This window comes from Schistocerca cancellata, chromosome 5 (genome assembly GCF_023864275.1).
Source record: "Schistocerca cancellata isolate TAMUIC-IGC-003103 chromosome 5, iqSchCanc2.1, whole genome shotgun sequence".
In the NCBI taxonomy this organism is placed as follows: Eukaryota; Metazoa; Arthropoda; class Insecta; order Orthoptera; family Acrididae; genus Schistocerca; species Schistocerca cancellata.
In genome coordinates, this window is record NC_064630.1 from 411,737,626 (window position 1) to 411,760,769 (window position 23,144).

Genomic DNA, 23,144 nt, shown 5'->3' on the forward strand with positions numbered 1-23,144 from the left:
GTGCCCAAACCAAGATACATAAACAACAAATCCATATTCATCCAACTGTTAACATGGTGTTAGTAAAAAACTCAATATGCCCCATAAGGAATATAACACTTATGAGAAAAAATATACTAAAAACAGTTGATCCAACATGTATACAAACAATCCAACAACAGAGACTACAGGAATCATTTTTTAAAAAATCAAACTTCTCAAATATAGGAAAATCACTCGAGCAGAAGTTGGTAGAACTCCTATAATTGATCACTGCCAACAACTACTTCTCACTCCACGACAAAATTTATCTCCTGGCAGAGGGGGTAGCAATGGGCTCATGCCTAGTAGGCACATTAGGTGATATACTTTAGATGAAAATTTTTTGACAGGTTCACTCAGACAGCTGAAAAATACTTTATTACTATACATTTGTTGATGACATTTTAAACCTATTTGATAGCACAAAAAGAGCAACCCCACACATTCACAATTCAACAGCTTACATAGAAAAATTACAAGCTCTGTGGAAATATAAAGAAGATGATCAACTTTTTGGATTTAAACATTTGAAACAAGAAATCTGAGCAAACATTTGATATTTTTTGTAAACGACAACAGACATAATTATCCACAATCAATCATGTGACCCAAGAGTGCACAAGCTCACATATTTTCGTTCTATGATACACAGACTGACCAACTTACCAATGGAAAACCAGAGGACTGAAAAAGAGCTACATCATCTTCAAAACATGACTATAAATAACAGCAATCCTAAAAACCTAGTGGACATATTTCTCAAAAAGAAGCCTAAATAAACACATGCCAATTCCAAAGATGAAATAACTTTGGAGAGTATTGTTTCTGACAAAATTACTCGCTGTTTCAAGAATACAAAATTGTACAATAGTGACATGAACCGTGGCAATCTAAAACAATTATCAAGACATACCCATGGAAATCTGAACATTTTTCAAAGTTAACTATGGAAGTGCCCAAAACTTTATATTGGACAAACAGGAAGGGAAGTTTGCATACAATTTAAAGAACACACGACAATAAGAAACAGCACCCATCCACCTTTGCTGCATGTACACTTAAAAAACACCAACCACTAAATATCTAATACTGCTCAGTTACTACAAATATTACGTAAGTTACAGAAAGGTTAAGTCATTGATGTAAGAATGGAATCAATTCCTTCCTTACATCCATCTAAGAGACCAATCAGACAAGAGTTTTACACGATCAAAATGACGTACGGAATAGAAAATTCCTACACAACTTTTTACCAGTTCTACAACAAAGTATTACAGTACCATATAATGTTTAATTACTGCTATACTGAGTAATAAATATGACTGTAATGCATAAGATCACACAACCAGATAGCAGATCATGAAAGGTTCTTCTCAATTTTCATGGTTTTCAGTGCTGTTTCAATAGAGTGCTGTCATCGACTTTTATATACAGGGCTATTACAAATGATTGAAGCGATTTCATAAATTCACTTTAGCTCCATTCATTGACATATGGTCACGACACACTACAGATACGCAGAAAAACTCATAAAGTTTTGTTCGGCTGAAGCCGCACTTCAGGTTTCTGCCGCCAGAGCGCTCGAGTGCGCAGTGAGACAAAATGGCGACAGGAGCTGAGAAAGCGTATGTCGTGCTTGAAATGCACTCACATCAGTCAGTCATAACAGTGCAACGACACTTCTGGACGAAGTTCAACAAAGACCCACCAACTGCTAACTCCATGCAACTATGGTTTGCGCAGTTTAAAGCTTCTGGATGCCTCTGTAAGGGGAAATCAACGGGTCGGCCTGCAGTGAGTGAAGAAACGGATGAACGCGTGCAGGCAAGTTTCACACGTAGCCCGCGGAAGTCGACGAATAAAGCAAGCAGGGAGCTAAACGTACCACAGCCGACGGTTTGGAAAATCTTACGGAAAAGGCTAAAGCAGAAGCCATACCGTTTACAATTGCTACAAGCCCTGACACCCGATGACAAAGTCAAACGCTTTGAATTTTCGGCGCAGTTGCAACAGCTCATGGAAGAGGATGCGTTCAGTGCAAAACTTGTTTTCAGTGATGAAGCAACATTTTTTCTTAATGGTGAAGTGAACAGACACAATGTGTGAATCTGGGCGTAGAGAATCCTCACGCATTCGTGCAGCAAATTCCCAATTCACCAAAAGTTAACGTGTTTTGTGCAATCTCACGGTTTACAGTTTACGGCCCTTTTTTCTTCTGCGAAAAAAACTTTACAGGACACGTGTATCTGGACATGCTGGAAAATTGGCTCATGCCACAACTGGAGACCGACAGCGCCGACTTAATCTTTCAACAGGATGGTGCTCCACCGCACTTCCATCATGATGTTCGGCATTTCTTAAACAGGAGATTGGAAAACCGGTGGATCGGTTGTGGTGGAGATCATGATCAGCAATTCATGTCATGGCCTCCACGCTCTCCCAACTTAACCCCATGCGATTTCTTTCTGTGGGGTTATGTGAAAGATTCAGTGTTTAAACCTCCTCTACCAAGAAACGTGCCAGAACTGCAAGCTCGCATCAACGATGCTTTCGAACTCATTGATGGGGACATGCCGCGCTGAGTGTGGAAGGAACTTGATTATCGGCTTGATGTCTGCCAAATCACTAAAGGGGCACATATCGAACATTTGTGAATGCCTAAAAAAACTTTGAGTTTTTGTATGTGTGTGCAAAGCATTGTGAAAATATCTCAAACAATAAAGTTATTGTAGAGCTGTGAAATCGCTTCAATCATTTGTAATAACCCTGTATATATAAGATATATGTAACAACTGTTTACAAATGACATGCTCCTGCAAAATTAGAACAAATATTTACAAGTTTTTAAGGGGATTACATACAATCATATTTTCACCAATGATAATGTAATTGAGAACACGTACACATATATCTTTATTAATTAATTTTTGAAGAATAATTATAATCTTAAAATAACAAAAAAACTATTTCAAATTTATTTTATGACAATTACATTGTGGTTACAGGAGCAAAGACATACACGGCATATAATACCATTAAAATATTGTGCATAAAATAATAAATAATCCTCTTAGCATATATTGGGATATGACGTAATTTATAAGTGATACTAATGAACCCAATGTATAAATTTTCCATTCTGGATATCTGAAAACAGCCTCAGGACGAAATTGTACACTTGTACATCAAATAATGAGAATATCAGATGCAGGTTTCATAAAATCATTTAAAAAATTCATCTCAGCTGCAGACCCTATCACATTGAAGATTACAGAACTACTATTACACGTAAGACATGCCATAAACCAATTAAAAGATCAACAGGCATAACCAAAATTAAATAAATGGCCGCAGCTCCTATAATTGCATTCATGAAGTTATGTACCATTCTGTGACAGCATACGCAAGAATTCTCATCAAGTTGTACCCATTCTGAGCTTTTGGTAAACTAATACTTAATGGACCCAAAACCATAAAAATCTTATTAAAAAGACCATCCTAAATAGGTCACAGATGCAACAATAGTTATGTTAATTAAAACAAAAGCATTAAATTACTATTGAACCTCCAACAAGGAAGCCTGTAATGAAAACAAAGACAGTGAGAGTATGAATATAAGAACCAGTTAATTGTGCTGTACCCATCAGGCCACAATGTCCCTGTACAACCTACTTTACTTATTATATTCCCTATTTGGGAAACATACACTAAACATATATCACACACATAGTACAAAAAGACAGCAGCTTCCCCTCGTGCACATAAATACACAGCAGCATGGTAGACCTCCCTAACAAAAGGGCGAACTAGAAGAGGCATGGCAGAAGCAAATGAAGAAAAATGACACAATATAAATTTAACAATGGATAATGCAGGATGAAATAACGACAATATTATGGAAAGGATAGATTGTAACTCATATAGCTGAGATGCTGAAAAACACACACACACACACACACACACACGACCATCATGTCTTCCACTGAGGACAGACTGCAATCAATGGCACATGATGGAAGAAGCAATCTGGGTGGGGGGTTGGGAGGAGGCTGGGACGTGGAAGGGGAGGGATACCAGGGTAGTGATGGGGGCCAAAGTTCTATTTGTGGAAGTATACAGGAATGAGATGGGGAGAGGGTGCGGCTGGTAGGTGTACTGTATTTACTCGAATCTAAGCCGCACCTGAAAAATGAGACTCGAAATCAAGAAAAAAAAATTTCCCGAATCTAAGACACACCTGAAATTTGAGACTCAAAATTCAATGGGAGAGAAAAGTTTTAGGCCGCACCTCCAAATCGAAACAAAGTTGGTCCATTGTAATATGAGACACAATTTAGGTCGAATGAATGACGATACAGCTACAGTAGTTTGGTTCGAATCGTAAGCTTAGCAGTTAAGCTTTACCAGGTAGCCACTGCTATGCGTCCGGCGCTCCGTCCGTATTTATACGGGTACCCTTCCTTTTTCACGTGCTTCGTCTGGTTTGAATCGACTGCTTGTTTTGCTTTGATCTGATAAGTGGCGTTTTCTCTGTTATAGGTGTTTACATCACTCTAAGTTGAAAATGCATCACTGTACTGTGTCATGCATTGTTTGTCGCATTCTGATAGTGCGTGTTTACGGCCTGTCGTCGCTCGCGGCATGGTTTGCTTTTGTGCGCGCTAGCGCCGCTTACAACTAAAAAGAGGCGAATCGTCTCATTAGCGAAGCAATGTCAAGTTGTTACTTACACTGCTGCTTTCTTTGAGAATGATCAACAAGAACCAAATAATAGGCTGCGTATGATAGAACACGTTCTGAACGAGAGTTAGGCGAAAATTTTTCTCCGTTTGAAAATCTTTGCGGCCGCTTCTTTAGTACATCAAATTCTGCACAGAAATTAGAGTCATCTTAGATTTAAAAATCTAGTCAGTTTCCGTGCTTCATTTCTGACTGTATCACTATTAGGCATAAGAATAATACGAATATCAACATGACACGATAAGTATATTCTTCCGCGTTTGCTGTTGTCTCACTCTAGTTTCGTAGTTTATTAGGCAGACAGGATTTAAATGAGATAGCAACAAACACGGAAGAATACATGGTAAAATGTTTATATTCGTATTATTCTTATGGTGAATGGTGAAGAGAATACTGCTTGTGATTTACATTTCATCAGGTTACTATTAGCAACCATCTCTTCTCACAGTTAGGAAAAAATTCAGAACGTTGAGTTGGCCATATTGAAAAACATCCCAGTCTTGCCAGTCGGATTTTCATAGTACATTGAAATTCTACTACATTCGGAGATGAACAATACGGAATTTGTATTTACTTTGTTGGATAATGTATGAAAATGCAGTGGCCTAAACTCGGGGCGGAGAAAGAAAAGCTCGTCTTCCACCTTTTTTTTTTTTTTTTACTGACGCAGAGGTTTTGGCGCCAGTATTTATCTTTGTGCCTACAAAGCATGCCTGTGTAGCGCTACATATATTCGACGGCAGAAGTTAGTTGTGGCGGCACCTACCAACATTTTTCAGAACTTCCGCTTGCTTTGCACTCGATTCTAAGCCGCAGGCGGTTTTTTGGATTACAAAAACCGGAAAAAAAGTGCGGCTTAGATTCGAGTAAATACGGTAGATAGGAGGTTAGATGGAGGGTACGGGGGAAAGTGGAGACAGGAAAGACTGTGAGCACATTGGTGGAATAAAAGGCTGTGTAGCGCTGGAATGGGAACAGGAATGGGGATAGGCGAGTGAAGGACAGTGACTCGCAAAGGTTGAGGCCAAGGGGGTTTGGGGAACATGCGACTTACTGCAGTGCGAGTTCCCTCCTGTGTAATTCAGAAAAGCTGGTGCTGGTAGGAAGGATCCAAATGGTGCAGGCTATGAAGCAGTCATTGAAGTGAGAATGGTGTATTGGACAGGGTGCTCAGCAAGTGGATGGTCCAGCTGTTTCTCGACCACAATTTGATGGTGGCCATTCGTGCGGACAGGCAGCTGTTGGTTGTCATACCCACATAGAACACAGGATAGTGGTTGTAGATCACATGACAGCTTTCACCAGTAGCCCTGCATATGATGGGATAAGTGATGCTTGTGACTGGACTGGAGTAGGTAGATGTATGGAACCCCATCTCTTCATCCAGTGCTTAATAAACAGTATATTAGGGAAAATTTAGGTTGAACACTTTGGAGGAAACTGAAATCATGAAATGCAAAATTAACTATCCTGAGAATGTCCATAATGAACAAACGAAATCAAAGCATTAGAGCATACTTAATAATTACTTACAATCTTTCCAGAGTATTGCATTCCAGTTGATCTATCCATATTTTCTATCTCTCGTGTTCAGACATGCATTGTGGTGTTTTTCTCCACTTGCTTCTGTCATGCCTCTTCCCTTTGGCTCTTGTGTTAGGGCTCCTACTTTCATTCATTAGTCATTTTACTCATAGCTGAGAGTCGTGACCTCATTTCCTTATTAATTCTTATGTAGTTGAGACTTCAGACAGATGTTTCCATCCACAGTGATCATCGGCCTTTCCTAATATGATGTGAAGAGGCAGGCTGGTAATCTCAGATGTAGGCAGGGACACAGAACACACAACATTTTTCAATTATCTGCCTTAAATTCAAGACTACCTCTCGAGTACCTTTACCTGACGCGAAACCCGCTTGTTCTGTGGAAATCTGAGACTACAGAAAATTTTTTAGGCATTGATTTATTATATGCAGGAGTACTTTACTAGCATGTGATATTAAGGCTTTGGTCCTATAGTTGCAGCAGTCCCTAACTGATCCTTTTCTGTGCAGAGGAATTAGGACAGATATAGTACAGTCTTTAGGCCTTTCACCCGGTTTCCACTTCTTATTACATATAAAATTTAGGGCATGCATGCCTTCCTCTCCCATCGCAGTCTGCATTTCTCTGGTAATACCATCTATACCTGGCAATTTGTTGTTTTTCAGATGCTCGATGCCATTTTCGATTTCTTGATGTTTTATTGATAGGAGAATCAATTTTCGATCACGTAGTGATCATCTTCAGTGCTGTACAAATTAAACTCAAGACACTGGTATCAAGTTATCAATAACCAAAACTGAGAAGCGATCACAATAACTCCTTGTTATTGTGATCGCTTCTCAGTTTTGGTTTTGATAACTTGATAACTCCTTGTTATTGTGATCGCTTCTCAGTTTTGGTTTTGATAACTTGATACCAGTGTCCGAGTTTAATTTGTACAGCACTGACGATGATCACTATGTGGTCAAAAATCGATTCTGCTATCAATAAAACATCACTATTACGGCCAAAGTTGACCTTCCTTTTAATTTAACATATATGGTTGTTGTGCACACAGCACTCCATGGAGTCGCCAATCAATTTTCGATTTCACTGTACAGAATATCAGGTTCTTATTTGCTTCCTTACAAATGTTCTCTTCATTGATGTTGTTTCCTTTGCAATACAGTGCTTCACAGTGTTGTTTGCACCTAGCTATGGCTAATTGCTTGTCACTAATAATAGTGCCATCTGTATCTTCTAACACCCACGTGCGCAGTTTGAACTATCAGGTGATGCTGTTCATCTTTTTGAATAGGTCATGCGTTTCATTTAGTTTTTGACATTACTCTATGTCATCACAAATACTGATGAGGCACTGGGTCTTGTCACTTCGGCAGCTGCGCTGTTTGCGGCAAAGTTCTTTGCACGCTTCTTCATCTTGACCGGTTTGCATGCCAACATTTCTTTAGTGTGCTCCTTTCTTCGATGAGTAGTGGAGTATTGTTCGAAATCCAGGGATTCTTTGCTTGAGCGGTCTAACTAACCTGTTCAGGGAGAGATGAACTGATCATTTCTTTCATTTTGTCCCATATTTTGGGAGCTACTCCTTCCTACTACTTAGGTGCATATTTATACTATATGCACAAGGGGAAGCCACTGTATTTTTATACTATTTATATGACGTGTTTAGATTGCATTTCCTTAATGGGGAATATAATCAGTAATGCAGATCGTACAGGAGCACTGTAGCCTGGTGGCTCACAGCATGATTCACTGGTTCTTATGTTCGTGCACTCATTGGCTTTGTGTTAATTACAGACTACCCAGCTGAAAGTTCACCTGCAATTTAATGCTTTTATTTTAACTTTGATTCCTAATACATAGCTTTTCATCCATTAAATATTAGTTTACAGAATTCTCAGAATGGGTACAACCTGGTCAGAATTCTTGTGTATGCTGACACAGACTTTATGAGTGGTATTATAAGAGTTTTATTCACTTATTTAATTTTGATTACACACATTGGGTGGTGTAATTGGTTTACAACAGGTGGTGTTATGTGTCAGTATGATGGTAATGGTGCTATTGCTAGAGGTTTTAGATACAATGAATACAGGAATAGTAGTTTGGAGCTTAACCATGAGGTTTTGCACTATGTGCATTCCCTTATATGGTGGCAACATAGCCCATCACCTGGAATTTAAACAACTGTGTGCGTTCGGTCAATACTATATGGGCGTGTATGAAGTACTGGAAACTCAGACTCTTTACATAAGGGAACATATTACGTAAACACTGAAATCTGTAGGTGCAGTGACCACGTATCATATCTTTTTCTGGTTACACAGTGTGAATGTCTGGTAATCCTACTTTATGTGGAATCATGGTATTGGAGTCCTTCAGCTTGGATCATTGTAAACTTGTCTGTGGATATGAGGTCATTAATCATTATTTGTATTTTATTTGGAGTGGTTGTGCTCTTTTATATATGGGGATCTAATTATTTTATGTAAGCCTTTTCTTCAAGAAGTTTTCCGTGCAGCGTAGGAATGTACAAGGCGGATTTTCTTCTCAGTTGCCATGTACCGGACAATCACTATATTAACTCCTGTTAGGTGATGCATATAGACATTCTGTACATATATGTGGTATCCTTTTTGGTAGTGTTCTAAGGTTTTTTTGTTTTTTTTTTTTTTCCAGTTTGACAGGATGTATAGTTTTGATATTTTATCTGTAATTTTTCAGGTGCACCAACTGATGACAGGACTCTTGTCCTTGAAACCTGGCTGTGCTATCTTTTTATCGGTAGATAAAATTTATACAACTGCAGCAGATGTTATCGATCACTAGTTTTTATTTAAAAACAGGAGCAGAACTGGATTCATACAAGTCATTTTTATGTTACATTACGTGTAAGTGTAATCAGGGAACATCTCTCTCTCTCTCTCTCTCTCTCTCTCTCTCTCTCTCTCTCTCTCACACACACACACACACACACACACACACACACACACACACACACACACACACACACACACACACACAATTTTTCCACCTGGAGCTGGAATTACTGCCAACAATTCTATTTTCTACACAATATTTCCATTGACAAAAAATATTTACACACAGAAATAGAACTTTTAACTCACGTACACTGTGGAATATATACATCTTTTAAATTCGATTTCACCCCAACTGCGCAGAGAAATGGAATCTTTAACTCAGGTGGACTGTAGAATATATACATCTAAATTTGATTTAACCCTGATTGCCTTATAAATATTCCACATCCACATACGACAACAGAGACCTAATGCTGCTGTGAAATTTAACTATATGTATTCTGATTTTCATTTCACAACACACAGTATGCAAACTTTGCTGGAAGGCAAAGGGTGCAATGCATGGTTTCTATTTTCCAAGTAAATGGTACTAATAAGTGAACAATGGAATATAATTAGCAAATATCTAAGAAAAAGGAACTGGAAACTTGAAGCTAACAAGGGAATGGTCCAATAAGACTTGTCTAAACCTACCCTGAAATTTTTTACACAGGTAAAGGACAATGAAAGAAATGCACTGTCAAAATTTTAGATGTTAAGAGGCACTGCAAGTATTAAAAAAATGGCTAGAAATTGCCAAATTTGTAGCACACCAGGCGGCAGTAGAAATTTACACCCCCAACTGGCGCTATAGCAGCTGTGCGTGCGTAACTAGGCACACACACAGCCGGGGTCGGCAGTACATTTGTAAATAGGAAACGCGACACAACCCAATCGTAATTTATAAAGGTTGTTTCAGACTACCATTCGTTGATAGTTTCTCTAACACTACAGTACACAGTTACTATTCTCTCGCATTACCCACTCAAGTGACATTTAATACAAATTATCTGTTGCTTTTTGCAGTATTTGTAAGTACTGACAATACAGATAAAGATGAATTAATATTTATTGTGCTTTCGTAAAGCATGCCTGCTAATAGTATCTTGTTTTCTTTCAGTTTCACAGTAATCCAATTAACATTCTGAATCTAGCAATGATGAAATATGAAGAACGTGGTTTCCAGCCGAAATCACTTTCTTCTCCTGAGGACGTACATATATGTCTTTTGTTAGTTGATTTCCTTGACATTCATTCGAATGATATTGACATTTTGTTTGAGATTGTGGATACGTTAGAAGAAATAGGAAATAAGTGTGATGATTCCATGGACTGTGGTTCAGGCGATGTCAGTTGTGCAAGTAACAGTTGTGAAGAAGGATACTGTCCAAGCCTAAGAAAAACACACACTGCAAGAGCTTTCAGCAATAACGAAAAGGCAGTGAAATATTGGTTAAACGAAGGAGGGAAAAAATGCTTGAAGTTACGAAGTGTGTAAAGGCGTTTTCATTTAGTGAAATCGGAGTGTGAACTGTACAAATGGAAGAATGAATTACATGAAGTAAGAAATATGCACCAAACAGAAACCTGAAACCAAATGAATGAAGAACTGTTCGAAACATTTATAACTGCTCGTGAGAGGCTATGCACCGTTACTGATGGAGATCTACACGACTAGTCCCCCCGAATTACATCTGACATGAACATTGCTAATTTCCAGGCTTCATTGGTATGGCTACGCAGGTTCATGATAATGTACAGAAAAGGACGTCACAAAATTACCAAGTTTACATCATGTAAATGTACAGAGCAGCTGCCAGTGATAGACAATGCTATACAGAAATTCACAGCTGACGTAGAGACAAAACTTGCTGTTAACCTCACAACAGCTGTTTATAACACTGATCAGTAAGATTTTGTGAAAGAAATGCACACAGCACTTTTTCATTTGGGGGAAAAAAAAAAAAAAAAATTATATATATATATATATATATATATATATATATATATATATATATATATATATATATATATATATATATATATATATATGGAGGCTGTTGCCCAATCAATGAATGCAATGACACATTCATAAATGTTAATTCCCGTGATAAGTATGAGTTGTTTACTATTTCCACAGCTGTATATCTGTCTTCAAGAACCGCAAGGCAAATCAGGACCAAAAGTAAATGAAACAACATGTTGAGTGGCTAGTGCCTAAAAATGGACTGTTTAGTTGCAAAAATCTTGTAATTAATGTATCAAAATCTGGAAAAATGGGAAAGAACAATTTCCAACATTTCATTCGAACCTTATTCCTACCATCTGCAGAAATTAATTCATTACTTTTGTTGGATTCATGGTCTGTACATAACGACACCTCCGCTTTTGTGGAGGACGACAAAAAATCTGTAGATGTAACGCGGATTCCGCCTGGAACTACTAGTGCGGTTCAACCTCTCGATAAAGAATTTTTTCGACAGTGGAAAGCATTTTACAGGAAATTATCAGATGACATAATTTCCGATACTTCTCTCTCATTTCAGGTTTATCAGCAGAACAGTATTCTAAAGTTCCAGTCATTTGTGCATTACCAGTTTTCTTTGCCACGCTTTACGAATTTGATCAATTATGCATGGTATGCAACACAATATGCAGAACAACAGCCAGGACCATTTCTGTCTCCATCCCAATTCTGTCTAAATAACACTAGTGATTACTGTGAAGCGCCTGACTTATCAATTTTTCCTTTGTCCAGTGTGCCTGGTGCAAGAATTTTTTTTTGTCATTCAATAGATGCTACGCATTTTTGTGATGACTACAGAGAATAAACAAAGAACTGTTTCACTGATAGTCAAATGTACAACATTCAAACATAATTGTAAGGAATGACCTACAGGAATTCTTATAAAATGTAGTACTGCAATATAGGTTGGTTGGTTTGGGGAAGGAGACCAGACAGCGTGGTCATCGGTCTCATCGGATTAGGGAAGGAAGTTGGCCGTGCCCTTTCAGAGGAACCATCCCGGCATTTGCCTGGAGCGATTTAGGGAAATCACGGAAAACCTAAATCAGGATGGCCGGACGCGGGATTGAACTGTCGTCCTCCCGAATGCGAGTCCAGTGTCTAACCACTGCGCCACCCCGCTCGGTGTACTGCAATATACATTTCATTTCAACAAATTACAACTCCACATTGATGGAAGTCATCCGTGACATCAAACACTGCCCTGATTTTATTTTCTCTGCTAGCCACTTTATCAGAATTACATGTGCAAGAATGGAACTGTCGATGTGAAGTTATTCAAAAAAGGTCTTTCAACTGGATGCTACTGCAACTATTTATGTGTGCCTCACCTTCACCATCAACTGGATACTACTGCAACTACTTATGCGTCCCTCACCTCCACCAGTTACCTAACTGGAAAATGGAGACCTGCAGTTTAACGTTGAATCCGACCCACATGCCCTTTGTGGCCACTCCAACGTCTGTGAGAAGTGAATGCTTGGTTAAAAATCATAATGAGAAAGTTGTGGTCTGAACGGGATTTGATACCATGCTCTCTGGATCACAAAGCACACACTCTGCCACTAGGCCATGTTACATTTAGACCTTACATGCTTAGTGGAGACACTAGCTGTATCACCTCTTGAGATGCTCAATGTTGGTAATTAGTGTTCTGTTTATAAATTTCTCCTCAATGGTAATGAGAAGCCAGGGAAAAATGGCAGCCAACATACAAGGAAAATTTTGGACCAGTGCTAACATGAGATGGAGATGCAATTCCATGTAAACTGCACGATCTCCACGCATGTCACGTTTCCATACAAACTGAGACACTTAAATTCTTCCTTCCCTGTGCCATTTTGCATACTCTGTCACGAACAGTGCGCTCGCCATGCAAAATAATCCTCACTGAATAGCAAAGTTTTGCATTGTGGCTCAAACAAGACAGAGTTGTATCCTGTACACCAAATATTAGCTCCAAAGACTAAAAACTAATAAAACAGCATCCATAGGCAATATTTGCTACCTTGTGTCCTCTTCCGTCCTGTCTAGTATAAATGATTCTACCCACATACATGAGTGAATGGTAGTGAATTTTCTGCAAATGCTTATTCGCATATGTTCACTTCCATTTGCTTGATTGTAAACCCGGCTCTAGGTGCTTAGAACTGGTGTCTGTGAACTCCGGACAATTCCGAAACGCAGTACTGCGTGAGGGATTCGATGAGTCGCGTGCTAGGCAAAAATGTGGTAGGTTTCTGGGTAGGTTTCTACATGTCTTATTAGACCATTCCCTTGTAAGATCAGAACCCTGTTAAGAGTTTGACACAGCTGCCTAATTAATTTCATATGATCCTTATTAATTTACTGTGTATGAAACATTTTGCAGGGGAAATGAGACGCTTATGGTGAAGTCAGAATGGCATGATAATTTTGCTTCCTTATTCTTGTCTAATGCAAGTTAATGTGTGTACAAACTCAAAGCCTACTTTTAGCAGTAACGACATATTTCCACCAATTTTGTCAGTGACGTACATAAAATGAGCAAACATGACATTCTTGCCTTAGCAAGACATGTTGGTAAGAGAGTAACCACAACAGCTTTAAAAACTAACTACTGCACAAAGGACTAACTGCTCTTAAAAATCAAAGAAGGGCTTACATGGCAAATCACTGTGTATCATCATGTGACACACTGTTTTATTTCATATGGGGAGGTAAAATTACCCAAGAAAATAGTCTCACATCATTGCCTGTTAAAGACACACACATGTGGGTTGAAATGTTATTTGATGAACAGTTTTAACCTGAAACTTCCTGGCAGATTAAAACTGTGTGCCCGACCGAGACTCAAACTCGGGACCTTTGCCTTTCGCGGGCAAGTGCTCTACCATCTGAGCTACCGAAGCACGACTCACGCCCGGTACTCAACTCACGCCCGGTACTCACAGCTTTACACAGTTTTAACCTGCCGTGAAACTATGTTATGATGCACTGTATTATTCAGTAACAGAGTAGGTTTTATTCTGGAAACAGCTTATGAAGAATAAGGATGGAGTGGTGAAGTGTTGGGTTTTCATGATGATATTTTTTTTAACCGGTGGGAGAATGAGCTGTTTAACATATAAAAGATACAGATCTGTTTTAACCAATCATACAGAATATTTCAATATACACTCATTTCTAGCCAAATGGATTAGAGCAAGACTTTAGCAATTTGTGCACTTTGTCATCATTGACTGGTGTAATTTACAGATCAACCACAATGCAATTTTCAGTTTGTTTGCAATTTGAGTAACTGCTTTTTATTTCTGCTTTGTTAACAGAACAAAGAAATCATTAACATATAAACTACACACTGCCAGAACATTACTTACATGTCATTCTCACCTGGTAACAAATGGGTTAAACATTGTCAAGGAAGGCCGGTAATACAGAAATATTTACCAAATTCCATTATGAGGGAAAATAACAATCCAGAGCTTTGGAAGTACTTTGTATCCAGTATTAGCGATACAAAAAGCGCTGCCTGCCAGGGGCATAAAAAAATGTTAATTTAAGGCAGCTTAAGACACTGCAAATAATGTTTTTGCATTTTTTTAAATTCTTTGTTTGATTTTGCATTTGAGATCCTTCAGTGGAATGAGATTGTGTCAATGAGTGGCAAGCTGAAACTCATTTTGACACTTGGCGTGTTTATGGATGAGACAGACACTGCCCAGCATTACACATCCATAAAGAAAAGCAAACTGACAAATATATTTGAATAAACACTCAATGGAACAGATGTCACTGATAAAGGGGGAAGGTGGTAGGGAGAGGGAGGAAGGGAGACAAGTAGTTCTTAAGCTTTAAATACTACTTATTTTGAAAGTTTGAAAAATATATTTGTGAGCATGCTATTATGACACTGGAGAAGTCATAAAATTGAATTTTAACGACAAATTATAGTGATATCTGATCACTGACCCTCTGGCATCATAGTGATAGACAAACAAATTCTTTCACTGCAGTATGTGAATATTTCTCACAAACCACTGCTCTACAGGTAAATGTGAAAGAATGAAGAAGGAGGTAATAAAACACTGAGTTATTGCCTTACAAGATGTTTAGGACATTATTTATCAACATCAAATACTGAAAATGCTATGTAAACACAGTGTACTGACTTGTTTTCAATCATATAACCAGCAGTGTTTAAAATTTATTTTCATTACTGCTTACCAAGAGAAACATCATATGACATAGATTTTCCCTTTGGGACTGTTCTCTCATACTGTACTCATCTTGAACTCCCACCCCATCCCATCAACACATGTATTAAATATATTATTTTTAACAGTAGTGGAAATTCTTGGATGGGGGAATACACAAATTACAGAAAAGGCAACCACTCACCTATAGCAGATTGATGCACAGTAACACGTGACAGAAAACAGAATTCACACTATCTTTCAAACACTAGCTCTTTCTCCAGCAAAGGTATACACATTCACACATATCAGCACCTGAATGCACAGTCCCATTGTCATGGCAAGACTAATTAGTCTTGCCAGAAGAGCTAGTGTTTGAAAGCTAGTGCAAATGCTGCTTTTCGTCGTGTGTCACTGTGTGCCATGCATCAATCTGCTATAGATGAGTGGTTGCCTTTCCCTTATTTTAAATATTTGGCATTAATTTTTTTCTACATTTACTTTTAAGTGGTCCAGTGACTAATTTATAAATATACCGGAATATTCAACAGATTCATTGTTAGTAACACAGAGCAATATTATTCTCAAAATTGCACACCTTTTAAAGCACAGAGCTTAGCATGCACTAAAAATAGCAAACACAATGCAACATATGCACTACATATGCTACACTAAGTGGATGCCTTTTTACTGTATTTACCTTGGCGTCCTCCTTACTCACATATACAGCAAAGTAACAAACTCGAATCTTATAACTGAGAATCCACTTTACAGCTCTGAAGACGAAATACTGTCCTCTGGCACAAACAATTTTACAAGTGGCTTAGCACTTACCTGTACCAGAAGACCAGGGGATGTCTGGGGACTGGGCCTAGTGAGAGGCTGCGGGCTTCGATACGTGTTCAAGGAATTCAAATGCTGAAACACCAAACATTACTAATCATGCAAAAGGTGCACAACAACAATTCATCATCACTGGCAGTTCTGGCAGCTGGAGTCCACACTAACTCATGCAAGCCAACCAGAACTGACAATAACCTACAGTACTTAATACAATAAAACCTTTTGTTAAGCTATAGGAACAACAGAGGAACAGGTCAAAGAAAAACTTTACAACAAAAATAGAATTGTGTGGAGCAGAATATTACAGGAAGAAATGAATAAAATGGGTATGAAATATTCAGGTTTTACTGTATTATAAAAAAAACTTCTGCACCATGCCTTAAATGCTGTTCTACATAAGTTGTATGGCAATTCACTATAATGTCATATTGCATCAATTTTTGCAACAATTTTGTCCCAGCACAGTACAAAACATTTACAATATTAAAAAGTAACTAACATGGTTAAAGCCAACTACAGGTCTACGGAAGAGCTCACAAATGGAAAGCGGAGCTACTAAGTAAGTTACTAATGACTCTACAAAAAAAGCAGCCATCAAGACATGACCACACAATAACAAGCTACCGCCTATACATTTACAGAGAGTTTCAATGAAAGACAGAAAATGAGCAAGATGCTATATTACAATTGTTATAGATAAATATAGAAATAAGATATTAAAATTATATAGTGTCAGTGGATAGTAGGGACCATGTTCTTTGTGGAACAATAAGACTCCATGTCCGTGGCTCAGTGACTCAGTGTCAGGCTTCCAATCCGTAGGTCTGGAGTTCAATCCATAGTTGGTCCTAAGTTTTTTTGTCAGTTATTGCTTCTTTCACTTCCAAAAATGATTTGTAACTGAAAAATGTCAAGCTAAGCTTTCACACACACACACACACACACACACACACACACACACACACAGACAGACAGAGAGAGAGAGAGAGAGAGAGAGAGAGAGAGAGAGAGAGCTACATTGTGCCAGCTGAACATAGCATGCTGGGGCTGCAGTACAGCATGTACATGAGAGAGCGGAAATGTGTCAAGTGGCATGGATAGATGGAGAAAGAGGTTAGAAGAAGGAGGGGGTTGGCGAGGATTAGTTGGCAGACCTGAAGGAGACAGCAGGTGTGTGGGATAGGAATGCAATGCACGTGGGCACCAAAGCCGCTGAGTTTGCACAGCAAACAGAAAAACAGTAACCCACTGCACCCACACCCTCTACCCAACTGCTTCCCCTTTCCGACCTGTCACCCCCTCCCAATCAACACCTCCATATTATCATGTATTACTCAAACTTACCAGCTCTGGTGCTTTGTGTCATTGTATTTATATCCCACACACCTGCTGCCTTCCTCTGAACCATTAGCTACCTCTCCACAACCCTTTTCTACCACTTCCCATACGTTTCTCCTTTTACCCTCCCCAGCTGACACAACCCCTCAAGCCAGTGCACCAGCATTGTATTTATTAGCCAGTGAAATGTATCTCCACATATATACATAAACATATATGTGTGTTGGAGGATAGGGGTTGGGGGACATGTGTTTACTCTATATCTATTTAAAGGATATGTCCAAAAGCTAGCCCAGTTTTCACTCTTTTTGTGTACCTATCAATGACTCAACACTTCCACTATTCAGTGAATGATCTCATTAAGTCTTCAATTATTTACATTCTGGCATTACTTTCTCAGTCACATTTTCATAATGGTCACTCCACCAGTCACACACAAAGGTAAACGGTATACTACAAACACTTCACCAGTGCGAAACGACATATCCAATTCATTCAAAAAATACAGAATTTTAATTATTTCTGAATATATCAGGCAGTCTTCAATGAATATATGTGGGACACATTCAGGTACATGCAATTAATTTCTCACACCTACATGAAGTGTCATTAAATAGAAATTCATCCGTGACTGGAAAAGTGAAAATCTTGTTAGACTGTTGTTCACTCGAGTGCTACATCATACTATTTAATTCAATACTTAGTAGTAGCCATATGGAGAAGTGAAGCAGAAGTAATTCAATCTGAAAATTGACAAACACTAGTTCTAACTTTCTGAACATTGACGATTAGTGATGAGTAGTAGGTTTGTGGATGCACTACAAAAACAAATACGAAGTTAAAATAATGGAAACATCTATTATCTTTGAAATGTGAAAAAAAAGACGAAAATGACATAACAGCAGTACTGTCAAGGCAATGAAACCACTTTCTTTTGACTCAGATGAGTGGTGAATCACAATGACAATTGTTTTGTGTGTGCTGTAAAGTGGCACTATTAGGATCAATACTAGTGCCAATTGGAGTAGATGTGTGGTGAAATGGTAAACAATACACATAATACTTGTGCATAAATCCATGAGTGTGTGATGGACAAAGAGAGAGGGGAGCAGGTGTCAAGGCTTAACTGTCAACTCAACTAAGATAGCTAACCAAAAACCAAATTCTTGTCCTCCAAGTGAGGACTTGAATTATTGATTCCACTGCCATTTGTTATTTGGAAAAAGCTTACCACTACTAATGTAATAAAGAATGCTTGAGCCTCCTAATAAACATCAGCTGCCCCTGTGAATAAGAATATATATAGGCACAATGAAATGATAGCTTTCAGCTGAAGCCTTCTTCAGCAAAGAACACACACACACACACACACACACACACACACACACACACACAAGGGCTACCACTAGGAGCTCCGACCGGGATGCAACTGTCACGCGAATAGTAATCTGTTTGGGGTAGGAGTGTAATGTGTAATGGAAAGGAAGCACAGCAGACAGGAAGCACAGTGGAAAGGAGTCCAGTGGTGAAGGGGAAAGGATAGTCAGATACGGTGGCAGAGAGTGAACCAAAATGAGGGTGAGAAAATCTAAAAGGAGCTGGTGACAGGATGAGGGGTGGAAACTGTTGGGTACAAGGTGTCAGGACAGTAGGTTACTGTAGGACGAGGCCAGAATAATTTGGAGAGCGGAGAATGTGATGTAAGGATAACCCTACTTGCACAATTCACAAAAGCTGGTGATGGAGAAGAAGATCCAAATGGCCTGTGTTGTGAAGCATGTTACACTTAGCTGCATCATGTGCCACAGGACGACTTACTTTGCTCTTGGCTACAGTTTGGTGGTGCCCATCCATCCTTGTGGACAGGTGTTGGTAGTCACACCAACATAAATAGCTGTGCGGTAGATGCAGATGAGGTGGTATACAACACAGTTGCTTTCAAAGGTGGTGTGACTTTTGATGGGTAACATAAGCCTGTGACAGGACTGGAATAGGAAGTGCTGGATGGGTGGATTGGGCAGGTCATGAACCTGGATCTTCCACAGATATTTGATACCTGTGGCAAAGGGTTAGGGATTTGAGTGGTATAGGGATGGACTAGAATGTTGTGGAGGTTGGATGGGCAATGGAACAGCACTTTAGGAGGGATGGGAAGGATCTTGGGTAGAATGTCCCTCATTCCAGTACATGATGATAGATAACCAAAATCCTCACGAACGATGTGGTTCAGTTATTCCAGGCCTGGATCTGGGTGGTATTGGGTGATGGAGGCAGCATTCTTTTGCAGCTGGCTGTTGATGGTGGTGGGGGGATTTGGAGAGTGTGGACAAATGGCATGTGAGATTTGTTTGCCACCTAGATCTGGGGGATGTGTGTATGTGAAGGGCTTGGCGAGACCTTCAGCATACTGGGAAAGGGAGTTCTTGTCACTGCAGATATGCCGTCCCCAGTTGGCAGTGCTGTATGGGAGCAATTTTTTGGTGTGCAAGGGATAGTAGCTGTCAAAATGCAGGTGCTGTTGGTGGTTGGTGGGTATAATGTGGACAGTGATGTGAATGGAGCGATCAGAGAGGAAGAGGTCAATATCTAGGAAGATGAGAAAAACTGGGTGAAGCAGAAGAGAGAAAAGGTGCTGATTATGTGAACAAATGAGGACATGGTGTCTAGATCATGAAGATATCAACAATAAACCTGAACCAGAATAGGAGTTAGGTTTTGGGAGGCTACAAAAGTTTCCTCTTGATGGTCCATCAACAAGTTCGCATAGGAAGTTGCCACGCGGGTGGCCAAGGCTGTGACATGGATTTGTTTGTGCACTTTCCCTTCAAAGGGAGATGTAATTATGTGTTAGAATAAGGTCAGTTAGATGAATGAGGTGCTTGATATGGAATCTGACAGACAGTGGAAAAGGTAGTGTTCAAAAACTGCAGCGGACCTTGGGCATGAGGCATGTCGGTGTATAGGAATGTGGCATCAAAGTTACCATTAGGGAATCAGGTGGTAAAGGGGTGGGGATTGTGAAGAGTTGGTGAAAGAAATGATTGGTATCTCTGACATAAGAGGCTAGATTATGGGCAATTGGTTGAAGGTGTCAGTCAATCAGGGCCAAAATAGTTTGAGTGGTAGGACAATAACCAGCTACAATGGAGCTTCGAGGATTGTTGGGTTAGTGAATTTTGGAAAGCGCGTAGAAGGTGAGTGTGCGTCACAGGGGGGAGGAGGGAAATGGGTTCTGGGGAGAGATTCTCAGAAGGGCCTAAGGCTTTAAACAGGGGATGGAGATTACATTAGACTCTGCCAGAGTTTATAGGTGGACAAGTCAGACAACTGGCAGAGGCCTTCTGCCAGATATTGACTGTGACTCAACAACACACCACTCGTCCCCCCCCCCCCTCCCTCCCACACCCGTAGCCTGTTATTCCTACCCCTTTCACACTCCCCCTTTCACACTCCACTCTAGATTGCTATTCACGTGACACTCACATTCCAGTCCCAGCTGGTGGTGGTAGAAGTCATGTGTGCTGAAGAAGGCTCTGGGCAAAAGCTGAAATGTGTAACAGTCTTTTCATTGTGCCTGTGTGCAACTCAATGAGTCATCTTTACAGTGTGTAGCAATCTATTCTTTCCTGAGATGCTAATATTCCTACCTGGAGTTTCCATAGTTTGATTTAGTGTAATGGCTTTTCCTTGTGCTATTTTCCTATCTCTAAAACATTACTCTTCTCAGTGTCCATTCTTTCGCTTCCTTCATGTGCTTTTTCATCAACTTCCAAACTGCACAATCTCTGACTTCCGAGCTCCACTGTATCAACAATGTCGTCCACACACAACATACGGCTACTTGTCCACATGGATTGTTGGTGCAGCACCTGATGCACCAAATTCTTCCTGTCGATGATTATAATTACTCCTATTGATCATATTTCCTCCCTCATCTTTGCGTATTTTTGTGTTTTATTTTCCTCATCTACCTGTGCCACACGAACTCCCATACCTCATCCATCCCCTTTTCCCACCCCCACCCCCTATTTTTTTTTTTTTTTTTTTTTACACATCTGTGGATATCTGTCCATATTTTCATACACAATACTTTTAATTATTTATGCGTGTTTTTGCATGCCTGTATGTAGTTTTACATGCCTTTCTGTTATACAGCCCCCCTCACCAACCAACCCCACTTCCCCATTTCCTACGTCATTTCCTAATGCCATCCCTGCCACCATGGACTCCACCTTTGCGCACAAGATCATGAAAGTATCCGATTCCCAGGCTAAAACCCAGTCCCACATCCTGTTCCTTAAATGCTGCCTAAACCATGAAATACCTCCCAATGGCCTAAACATAACAATTCCTTTCTCTGGATCCTACCCCTCCTTTCACAATAACCTTCAACTTTTCAGACTCTGTCAGTCCCTGTTCCTCATGAACCTGGACTACAAAAACACATTTCCATGGCAGATATATCTTAAAACCACCTCTACTATCCCCACAAGATAATACCACTGTGCAACCCTTACAACATGAATCACAAGTCTGAAACTGAATCCCTTACTCTCCAGCATCTAGAAGAGTACTCCAGAGACCACCTCCATAAATTATCCAACCTACTGATATCCTACTGCCATCTTGGGACACCACTATCCAACCCCTATCCCACCCACAGTGTTCTTCCTTTTTAACCCTTCACAGCACCCAGACCCTACCTAGCAGACCCTTTCAACTTGCCACATCACCAAAACTCCCTATCAACACTCCAAATCCAGACACCCTAAGCAATACTGGAACACTGTTTTTAATCTTTACGCCAGAATCATCAGTCCTACAATGTTGGACTTTTCAAAGACCTACTCTCCTTGTTATGATCCCAGCAATGGAAACACTTCTTTGCCATAAAGGCCTACAAACCAAAGCAAACCTAATTCCAACATTGAACCCTGCCTCTCCCAATTCACACCATCCAACTGTTATCCTGCACCCCTCACACGCAACCACCCCCAGGACACCTTCCAGGAATTCCCCACCTCCAGCTTGACCTCACTAACCATCCCCAGGTCCCTTCCTAACAATACCAGCCTTTGACAGGGTAGGACAAGCCTTTGACAGGACTGGAATAGGAAATGCTGGTTGGGTGGGCTGGGAAGGTCTTGCACCCGATCATCCACAGAGATATGATTCCTGTGGCAAATGGTTAGCAGAAGAAAGGACAGCCATACAGGGTCTCTAAACAGATCCTAAACTAACCATCCTCACTGCAGACAAAGACTCCACCACCATTGTGGTGAGTCGCAATGACAACCTGGCAGAACGGCCTCTACAACTGTCTGACTATTCCACTTATAAACTCTGCTAAAGTTATCAAATCCCAGAAGTCCAATACAACCTCCAATCTCTGCTTAAAGACTGGCTTTCCCAGAATCTCTCCGCTGAATCCATTTTCCTCCTCACCCCTATGACATCCCAGACACCCATTCTCTATATGCTTCCCAAAATTAACAAAACCAAAACTCATGTACACCCCACTGTAGCTGGTTGTTGTGCCCGCACTGGGAGGATTTTGGTCCCCACAGATGAACATCTCCAACGAATTTTCT

The 23,144-nt window shown here is 39.8% G+C and overlaps 1 protein-coding gene across 3 annotated transcripts in view; it reads right to left on the reverse strand.

The window, feature by feature from the left end:
* LOC126187823 (CREB-regulated transcription coactivator 1-like) overlaps positions 1-23,144 on the reverse strand; it is a 369,127-nt gene that overhangs the window by 145,988 nt on the left and 199,995 nt on the right. For all 3 annotated transcript variants that reach the window (XM_049929121.1, XM_049929120.1, XM_049929119.1), the window contains one exon: positions 16,207-16,290. In XM_049929121.1, coding sequence (XP_049785078.1) covers positions 16,207-16,290 — 84 coding nt within the window. The remainder of the gene's footprint in view (positions 1-16,206; positions 16,291-23,144) is intronic.